This window comes from Phyllobates terribilis, unplaced genomic scaffold (assembly GCF_046119375.1).
Source record: "Phyllobates terribilis strain yellow unplaced genomic scaffold, ASM4611937v1 Scaffold_1__5_contigs__length_1240528914, whole genome shotgun sequence".
NCBI lineage: Eukaryota > Metazoa > Chordata > Amphibia > Anura > Dendrobatidae > Phyllobates > Phyllobates terribilis.
This window is the reverse complement of record NW_027362761.1, coordinates 307,310,516-307,320,407: the sequence shown is the minus strand read 5'-3', so window position 1 is coordinate 307,320,407 and position 9,892 is coordinate 307,310,516. Positions and strand designations below refer to the sequence as shown.

Sequence of the window (9,892 nt, the reverse complement as noted above, 5' to 3'; positions counted from 1 at the left end):
ATAATTTGGAGGTGTGCTTTGGGTCATTGTCCTGTTGTAGGATGAAATTAGGTCCAATCAAGCGCTGTCCACAGGGTATGGCATGGCGTTGCAAAATGGAGTGATAGCCATCCTTATTCAAAATCCCATTTACCTTGTACAAATCTCCCACTTTACCAGCACCAAAGCAACCCCAGACCATCACATTACCTTCACCATGCTTGACAGATGGCTTCAGGCACTCTTCCAGCATCTTTTCAGTTGTTCTGCGTCTTACAAATGTTCTTCTGTGTGATCCAAACACCTCAAACTTTGATTTGTCTGTCCATAAAACTTTTTTCCAATCTTCCTCTATCCATTGTCTGTTCTTTTGCCCATATTATTTTCCTTTTATTAGCCAGTCTCAGATGTTTTTTTCTTTTCCACTTTGCCTGAAGGCCAGCATCCAGGCGTCGCCTCTTCACTGTTAAAGTTGACACTGGCGTTTTGCGTGTACTATTCAATGAAGCTGCCAGTTGAGGAGCTGTGAGGCATCGATTTCTCAAACTAGAGACTCTAATGTACTTGTCTTGTTGCTCAGATGTGCAGCAGGGCCTCCCACTTCTCTCTCTACTCTGGTTAGAGCCTGTTTGTGCTCTCTTCTGAAGGGAGTAGTACACACCGTTGTAGGAAATCTTCAGTTTCTTGGCAATCTCTCGCATGGAATAGCCTTCATTTCTAAGAACAAGTATAGACTGTCAAGTTTCACATGAAAGTTCTCTTTTTTCTGCACATTTTGAGAATTTCATAGAACAAACAAATGTAATGCTCCAGATTCTCAACTAGCTCAAAACGAAGGTCAATTTTATAGCTTCTCAAATCAGCCAAACCGTTTTCAGCTGGGCTAATATACTTGTGCAAGGGTTTTCTAGGGTTTTCTAAACATCCATTAGCCTTCTTACACAGTTAGCAAACACAATGTACTATTAAAACACTGGAGTGGTGGTTGTTGGAAATGGGCCTCTATACACCTTTGTAGATATTGCAAAAAAAACAAGACGTTTGCAGCTAGAATAGTCATTTACCACATTAACAATGTATAGAGTGTATTTCTGATTCATTTAATGTTAGCTTCATTGAAAAAAATGTGCTTTTCTTTCAAAAATAATGACATTTCTAAATGACCTGTAATGCAGCGACTTGCTGGCATTACGGTAATGGTCCAGGATGTGTTTTACCTGACCCTGTACCTTCCCCCTCAGGTGACTGATCACATGACTGTGACATCAGCAAGGTCCTGTCAGTATGTGTGTGTGTGTGCACAGGATGCATGTATAAACCCTGCTTGATGGGAGACAGGTGTGTTCGGTGTGTTGGGCGTGAGGCCTGTTCCCCGTGTGTGTGGGACACCGTGATACAGTGAAGCCTGGCAGCCTGAAAGGTCGAGACTGGATCCTGTGTGGATGCTAGTGGCCTTGGAAGGCAGCGGCTTTGGAGTGAAGCCTGGTACCTGAAAGGTCGAGACTGGATCCTGGGTGGATGCTAGTGGCCTTGGAAGGCAGCGGCTTTGGAGTGAAGCCTGGTACTTGAAAGGTCGAGACTGGATCCTGTGTGGATGCTAGTGGCCTTGGAAGGCAGAGGCTTGGTGAGGAGTCCTGAAAGGCAAAGCCTGGATCCTGTGTGGATGTCAGTGGCCTTTGAGGGAACGACGGCTGGAGACCCCTACCTGGGAAGCCACAAAGCCACAGTGGTGGCGGATTAAATGGACTGAGACAGCTAAACCCGGCAAAGGTAATACACTTTGTTACATGGACGTTGATATGGACATTGATAATTTATTACCTTGCCGTAGGCTGTAACCTGGAGCAAGTGGGCCTGTGTGCCACTTGGCTCATGAATATTGTAGATATGTGTGTCGGCGTGCCACGGAGTTGGACCTGGTGAACTGTGGCTTATGAAGTAATAAACTGCAACATTGTGAGAAAAACGTAAAGACATTGCACGTGTGCATTGATTGACGCAGCGAAGCAAGTAACCCCCATTATGATGTCTAGTGCTGCCTTACAGACCCCAAACTTTTGAACGGTAGTGTATATAAAGAGGTTAGGTGTTTGACTTCACACTCCCTGATCTTCTCTGTTTTGTTCTCCCAGTTTAAGGCTTTGTGCCCACTATGCGTTTTTTAAGCGTTTCCGCAGTGACAATTCCGCTGCAGAAACGCGTAAGAAACGCTTGGTAGAAGGTCTGCCATGTTCCCCAATGATAATCCACATGTGCTGTGCACATGCTGCGGAAATTTCCGCTGCGGATTATCATTGCGGAAAAATACGCAGCACTACCAATTATTTTGCGGAAGCGCTGCGTTTTTGCCGCCATTGACTTGCATTGGAACGCATGGAATCCGCATCACAGCATCTGTACATGTGGAATCCAAGCGTTTCAATGTGCGGATGGTACCTGGGTCTGGAGAAGAGGAGACTCTCCTCCGGACCCGGGTACCATAGAACCTGTAAAAAAAAGAATAAAATAAAAAATAAATATTATACTTACCTTCTGATGGCCCCCGGTGTCTTTGTCTTGGCTTGCCGGCAGATAGCGGTGGACTCAAGGACCTGCCATGACGTCATTTAGTCATGTGACGGGTCACGTGACTGCTGGCGTCGGCAGGTCCTTCAGTGTACCGCGAGCTGCCGGCAAGCCGAGACGCATCGAATAGAGACACCGGGGGCCATCAGAAGGTAAATATATTTATTTTTTAACATTCTTTCGGTCACACTATATAAATCCATGCCGTTTGCATGGATTTATATAGTGTGACCAAGTTGTCAGGCACTTTCCAAGTGATGCTAAAATCGCTTGGAAAGCGCTTGATAACCCGCATGCGGAAATGCACATGAAGAACGCTTCACATCCGCATGTCCCTGGCAGGAAAAACGCATGTACAATCCGCATGTAAAATCCGCATGTACAATCCGCATGCGTTTTTTCTGTCAGGGAGATGCAGAAACGCTCAGGAAAAAATCCTGAGCATTTCTGCATCGTGGGCACATAGCCTAAGAATCAGTTTCCTTTGCTCTGTTGTAACTAGCCCTTGAAACTGAGGTAATAATTAAGTTCTACAAATTACATATATTTTATTTCTTCCCCGATGTCCTGCCCAGTTTAAGAAGTTGTAATAAATACATTTAGCAGACAAAATTTAGTTCCAGCTTTAGTTTTATTGAATAGCTTGTGTACAAACAGAGGCTAAAAATGCATTTGGATTTTTAAACAAATACAATATAATTCCCTTTTTAAATATTATTTATCTAAATTTGGAAAATAAAAAAACTAAAAACCATCAATGTATCTAGGCTTCTTGTTCTTACCCCTAAAACTGGGGTGAAAATACCAAGCTTATCTTAGCGGAAACATTCTAATGGTAGTGGCTTTCAGAATCCTCCTAATTGTAATAAATGCCGACTCTGTACACAGGACAGAGTAAAATAGAACAAGTGTAAAATGCTTTCATATAAAAAGTTGCCCATAAAGGTTTGTGGTAAATCAGAATTTGCTCCTTCATATCAGCAAGCCATTGGACAACTAGTAGAGAAACCAATGCATCAGAACAACACTTACAAATAATGCTCTTTATATGGAGCCATAAAGACACTATATCAGGCTACTACATAGGAGGGAAAACCACACAGGTACATTATAGATGAAGGCTACCTGAGTGTGAACTAAATCTCATTTCTCCTATACTACCACAAGTAGAAGCCATTAATTGAAAGTGCTGTTAAGTGACATTTCGGTGACTTACTATAGAATGGGTGTTATTATTTACCTACAAATCATTAAAAAAAGTTTTAAGTGTAAATTCACATTACAAGTTACTTTTTTTTAGAAGAGAACTGGTAAATCGAAAAAATATCAAATGTTTAATAAATTGACACTGGCTTTGGATCTGTGAATATAAAATTTTATAAAACTTAGGCAGTGTCCTTTTTGGGGGTGGTCCAAACTTCAAAACTACACAAGTATATAAAAAAAATTCAGGCTATGTCCAAATGTGTCAGATTTGCTGAAGATTTTGCAACAAATAAAATCCAAGATCTGCAGGGAAACTGGGCAGAAAATCCACATGAAATTTTGCAGATTTTTTATCTTCCTACAATTGATCTTGAAAAAAAAAACTTCAGATTCCTCTCTTTATTCCATTTCCCTGGTTTACCTTCTCTGGTGTCCCCTGGTTCCATGTACTTTCTAGTACAGTGATTGTTGTCAGCACAAGTGACCACAGAAGTTGTCAAGTGTCAACACAACTTAGAGGGACCAGTAAACAGAGATTGGAAGGGGGAGCAGGAAAGCCTTCCCACGAGTATGGTAGAAAATTAAGATGAGTGTACCATTTTTATTCTCAGAACAGTTTACACTTCTGCATATTTTTGGAGGTAATTCACAACAAAAGAATTTGATTTGCATTATGATTTCCCCATTAAAGTCAAACATGCTATCACTTCAAAAATCTGCATTGCAGGTCATTCTCTAAACAAAAAAAGTCTGCAACATGTTGTTAAAATAGGTTCAAATGTTATCTATTTTGCGTCGTTTTTCCGCCCATAAATCCAAATGGAATATCTGAAACATTTCTAACCAATGTGGAAATCCGTTCTAAAGTTGACCCTACTACTGTTGCTCTGTTAGTTTTTTTGTGTCACATTCTGTTTAGCCGCTATTAACAAGCCAGGTAACATTACTTCACAGTTTTGAATGATTCTGATTTGACATTGCTGGTTCTTAACACATTCAACGTAGATAAATTATTTCTCTATAGTCCACTGATTGACAAAGTTCTAAGAACTTGATTCTGATTATCGAAGACAACATGGTGGAAGAGGCATGAGGAAGTTTCACATTTAAGTAATTTCTTTCAACCCTAAATAAGGATTCTCCAATATTTGTCTAATTATTTTTTTCCCCTCCACTAAATCATTTAGTCTATGTTCACATACAACGTATTTTTTTTTATGCAAAGAAGAAGATGCGTTTACAGTTCCTGCAAAAGGTAACAGATTTCAGAAATTCATGCATACGTTTCTTTTTCTCCTGACTGAATTTGACAAATGCAGCGTTATTGAAATCTGCAATATGAAAATTCTTTCAAAGTTTTTGCAGCGTTTTTCATCCATAGAAAGCAATGAAAAAGTGCAAAAACACTGCAAAAACGCAGCAAACAGGTTTTACTGCGTTTTTAATAAAACAAACTTTATTAAACATCTACTGAGGACAAACCCTGTCGTCTGCAGCTAAAAGTAAAGTTGCAAAAACGCCACGAAAGTGCAGCAAAACCTGCTGTTTGAATGCAGCGTTTTTACTGCCAAGACAGCATTGTTTTGCTGTATGTGAACATAGCCTTAGGCTGTGTGCCCACGATGCGTTTTAAGCGTTTCAGCAGCAGCAAAAACGCTGCAGAAACGCTTAAAAATGCATGGTAGAAGGCCTGCCATGGTGATTATCATTGCGGAAAAAAAAGCAGCACTACCAATTATTTTGTGGAAGTGCTGCGTTTTCGCCGCCATTGACTTGCATTAGAACACATGAATTCCGCTTCACTAGATAAGCACATGCGGAATACAGGCGTTCAATGTGCGGATGGTGCCCGGGTCAAGGGGAGAGGAGACTCTCATCCAGACCCGGGAACCATAGTACCTGTGAAAAAAAGAATAAAATAAAAAATAAATGTTATACTTACCTTCTGATGGCCCCTGCTGCGCTTGTCCTCCCTTGCCGGCAGATCGCGATGGACTGGAGGACCTGCTCTGACGTCATAGTCATGTGACTGGTCACACGACGCTGACGTCGGCAGGTCCTTCAGTGTACCGCGATCTGCCGGCAAGCCAGGACGGAGCAAAGCAAGACTGCGGGGGCCATCGGAAGGTAAATATAGATTTATTTTTTATTTTTTACCATTCTTTCGGTCACAGTATATAAATCCATGCCGTTTGCATGGATTTATATAGTGTGACCAAGTTGACAAGCACTTTCCAAGTGATGCAAAAAATTGCTTGAAAAGCGCTTGTCAACCCGCATGCGGAAATGCATGTGAAGAACGCTTCACTTCCGCATGTCCCTGGCAGGAAAATCCGCATGAGTTTTTTTCTGCCAGAGAGATGCAGAAACGCTCAGGAAAAAATCCGGACCATTTCTGCATCGTGGGCACATAGCCTTAGGAGGATTCTGGCTCCACATTACAAGACATCAGACACAAAATTGCCATATGTGCTCAGTAACTGCCCTACAATAACTCCCCAAAAAAGCAAGGCAGCCTACTTCATAGCACAACACACACATAACATGCCTTTGTACTCCTTGTGTACAGATCGCTCCAAAAACTGTACATCAGGGTAGTGAAGTATATGGAGACAATGTATCCACATTTCTGGCAGTGAATTCCTGTGGTCCACAATATGAAGCACCTGAAGGCAGAGACCAGCTCCGCTTTCAGATTGTAACATTGTCCAAGACATTATTTCGTCAGCCTCGGAGTGGAGGAAATACTTGGATGAAGTCAGTAACTCACTTTATGGCTTTAGATCCCAGTGTAGACAATTTATCTGATGACATGGTATATGCATCCGCTGGTTGATGCTGCACAAATTAAAGAAATAAGCCAAGGCCATGAGATCATATTCTAACAATCATATCTTGTAAATGTAAGGGTAGCTGCACGGTGATGTACACCTGGAGTGTAAAGCATACACTTGTCTATACCAATGGGCTGAGAATGAACTGGTTATGATAAAATACACTTTACAATTCCTGCATAAAACTGGATCCCGACATTTTTTGGCTATAATTCTTAAAAGGCCAGTCAGAAGAAAGAGCCAGCTAAAACATGCTGCAAATACAACAGACAATAAAAAATGTTCTAAAAACTACTACAAAATACACCTGAAACAACAGGCACAAGGACGTCCTGCAAAGAACATCGCAGTGCTAAAAAGGTGGACCTCAGATATATCCAGCATTGGAAAGGTTAATTCAGCAGCAGGTCAGTCTTGGCTTGGCTGGTAGGTGTCAGGATAGGCCATCAAGATCTGAAGCTTATTAGAAAGAATCCTAGATATATTCATTATTAGCTATTGCATTTATATATCATGTTAACACTGTGCATTGACAAGTATGAGCTCAACTTCTAACAAGATTATCTAAAATTGTAACCAGAGAACATGACATTTCGGGTTCATTAGACATACAAAGCAATCATTTGTATAAAGGAAAGGACGCACTGGATTTTCTATTTTGGTGAACAAATCTACAGAAAATCCTTAGGATGGTTTGTTTCTTGAAGAGAAATGGATGTCTTCTACAAAATTCTGTCTCTTAGGAATGGAAGCCATGGCTCCACGGATGAACTACAGCTTATCTATCAGCTAATAAATAAATAAATTAGAAACATAGCACTTTCAGTGCTAGTAATATTCTAGTGCAAGCCTCATATGGATTAAAGAAAAATTGCTGTCCCTCATTCATACAGCTCCCTCTCCTGGGAGACGATAAAAGGCTGGTAAAAAAAGTCCACAGAGGCCGCACACTTGCTCTGCTGCAGCAATATGTCTCGCGGTGGGGAGTACTGGATTACACTTCAGTTGAGAAAAGTATGCTCTGACGTTTGCTGTCTGGGGTGGGAATGGTGTCTAGTTGTAGAAAATACAGCAGAACCTGCACCTGGAAGATAATCAAAGAAAAAAAGGTAAAACAGAAATTCAGGCTCAAAACAAGTTACAATATAAAACAATGCAAATCTAAAATGTTTTCTATCCACTGCGTTTCTTGCCTTCAGATATATACACATTTTTTTTGCAGTATTTTATTGAGTCCAACCACAGAGAAATTCAGTTGGTGTAGCTCCAATATTAGCAAACACCTAGAAAATGGAGCTATAATTGGCAGTCTCGTGTGTAAAGACTAGCAATGATGCGGCCAAATAGGTGTTTCTCGGGTTGGTTGATCCACAGAATAGAAAGCCTTTGTACACAAAATTACTATTCTTACGTAAGCTATTTAAAGCCATTTTGAACTATGCATAAAATTGTTATGTATGATTGTTCAAGTAAGGGTATCTCCACAGGTACTGTTTTTGACGCATTTTTTTCTGCCTTAACAACACACAGGTCAAGGCCAGAAAACTGCAGTGTAAATTACATGTATTTTTGTTGCTTTTTTTTTTACTAAGCCTTTTGGGGAAAACTGCATTAAAAACACTGAAAGAATGGACGTGCTGCGATTTTTAAAAAAATGCACCACAGGTTAAAAGATTCAAGAAAAAAAATGCGCTATGTGAAAGGGATTTTAGACATCACATTCATTTTATTTTATTTTGTTACTGTAAAAGGCTGTGTTTTTTCCCGCACACAAAAAGCGCACCAAAACCTCTTGTATGTCAGTGTATATCTGACAGGTGTTGCTACCTTGCTGAGATTGGAGTTATGCACCTACTGACTCCCTTTTGTTCGTTAGGCTGTTCCCACGATAAGCTTTTGGTGCGTTTTTGATGTTGCAGAATTTCTGCAACTACTATTTAAAATAGGTTACTTGCGTTTTTTTCATTGTGTTTTTGTGTGAGCTTTTTAACATGCGTTTTTAATGCTGCGCTTTTTTTTGTCTCCGTTTGGTGTGTCATGCTTTAAATAAAGCTGCATTGTTTTTGATACTTCCTGTTTTTTTTGCTATGACAAAACTTTATTGACATACTTCGGTGCGGATCACATGCATTTTTCATGCATTTCCGTCACAGACGCGCTAAAAGCGCATGTGCGTTCTTTACCTGCTGATTTTCTGCATCTAATGTAAGTCTATGTGGAAATTCCACACAGAAAACTCAGCGTACCCGCAAAAGAAATTGTCAAGCTGTGGATTTGAAAAACACACGGTAGGTCAGTTTATGCAGCGTTAAAAAGAAAAATCCCATCCACTTTGCTAGAACTGTAAGACGCTACATTTTTGACGCAGAGAAAACACGCATCATCAAAAACACACCAAAAGCTCATTGTGGGAACGTAGCCTAATTCTGTGTGTTTGCCCCATTTTGAGGTATATACTCCATACGTTTTTGTATAGGTATTTTTGGTGCCATTTTTTGTTTCTCTGATCTATTCTTGGTGCATATCTAAAAAAAAATTACATGTTTCTTAATGGGTTTTTTGTCCTGTGGTTCTAGATGCCTTTAACCCCCTAGTGATATATTTTTTCTAATCTCTGGCAATTATTGAGTGAAAGACAAAAAAAGCGTGACTCATTGCTGAAGAGGCTAGACCTCCAATTAACCCTCCATTGCTGTCTTTCTCTGCACCATGATAGCCTTTGAGAGCGGTGACCTAAGATCAACACCTGTAGCTGGACGTCTGGCTCATAGTTCAATGCCATGCAAGCACCTTCTGATGGTTTGTACAGACACAGTTTGATGCATTAGGCTTGGTATGTGACATATTTCACTTCCAGTACAGATTGGATCACTACGCTCCATCCTTCAAATCTGAAGAGACCATGTGGGCAACGCCATGAAGAGGCCTTTATGAGGGAATATCACACCAGTCCTACTCCCAAGTTTATGGTGTGAGGCAGATAATGTACGGTCACTGGACTCCTCCAGTTTTTTTTCCAGGTACACTAACTGCTCAATGTTACATTGATTTGGTGGTGGAACCAGTAATAAGGCCATTTCTCCCAAGTGTTCCAGCAGCCATATTTCAATATGACAACACAAGGCCGCAAGTTGCTCATGCTACTGTGAGCAGCCTGCATGGCCTAAACCATCTCCAAACTTGTCCCCCATTGAGCACATATGGGATGTCATTGGTCAACAATTGCAAAAGGGAGCTGCCAGCAGCGGATCTTGAGGATTTACGAGCCCAAGTGCATTCAACCAGAAGAGGAAGATAACACACAGAAG

At 40.8% G+C, this 9,892-nt stretch overlaps 1 protein-coding gene across 3 annotated transcripts in view; it reads right to left on the bottom strand.

The window, feature by feature from the left end:
• Window positions 1-3,172: 3,172 nt before the first annotated feature.
• The window catches only part of BCR (BCR activator of RhoGEF and GTPase), a 71,958-nt gene continuing 65,238 nt past the window's right edge, over window positions 3,173-9,892 (bottom strand). For 2 of the 3 annotated variants that reach the window (XM_073674109.1, XM_073674121.1), the window contains exon 23: window positions 3,173-7,668. In XM_073674109.1, the coding sequence (XP_073530210.1) occupies window positions 7,579-7,668 (90 nt within the window). In that variant the 3' untranslated portion in view covers window positions 3,173-7,578. The remainder of the gene's footprint in view (window positions 7,669-9,892) is intronic. The other variant, XM_073674114.1, reaches the window with a different exon arrangement.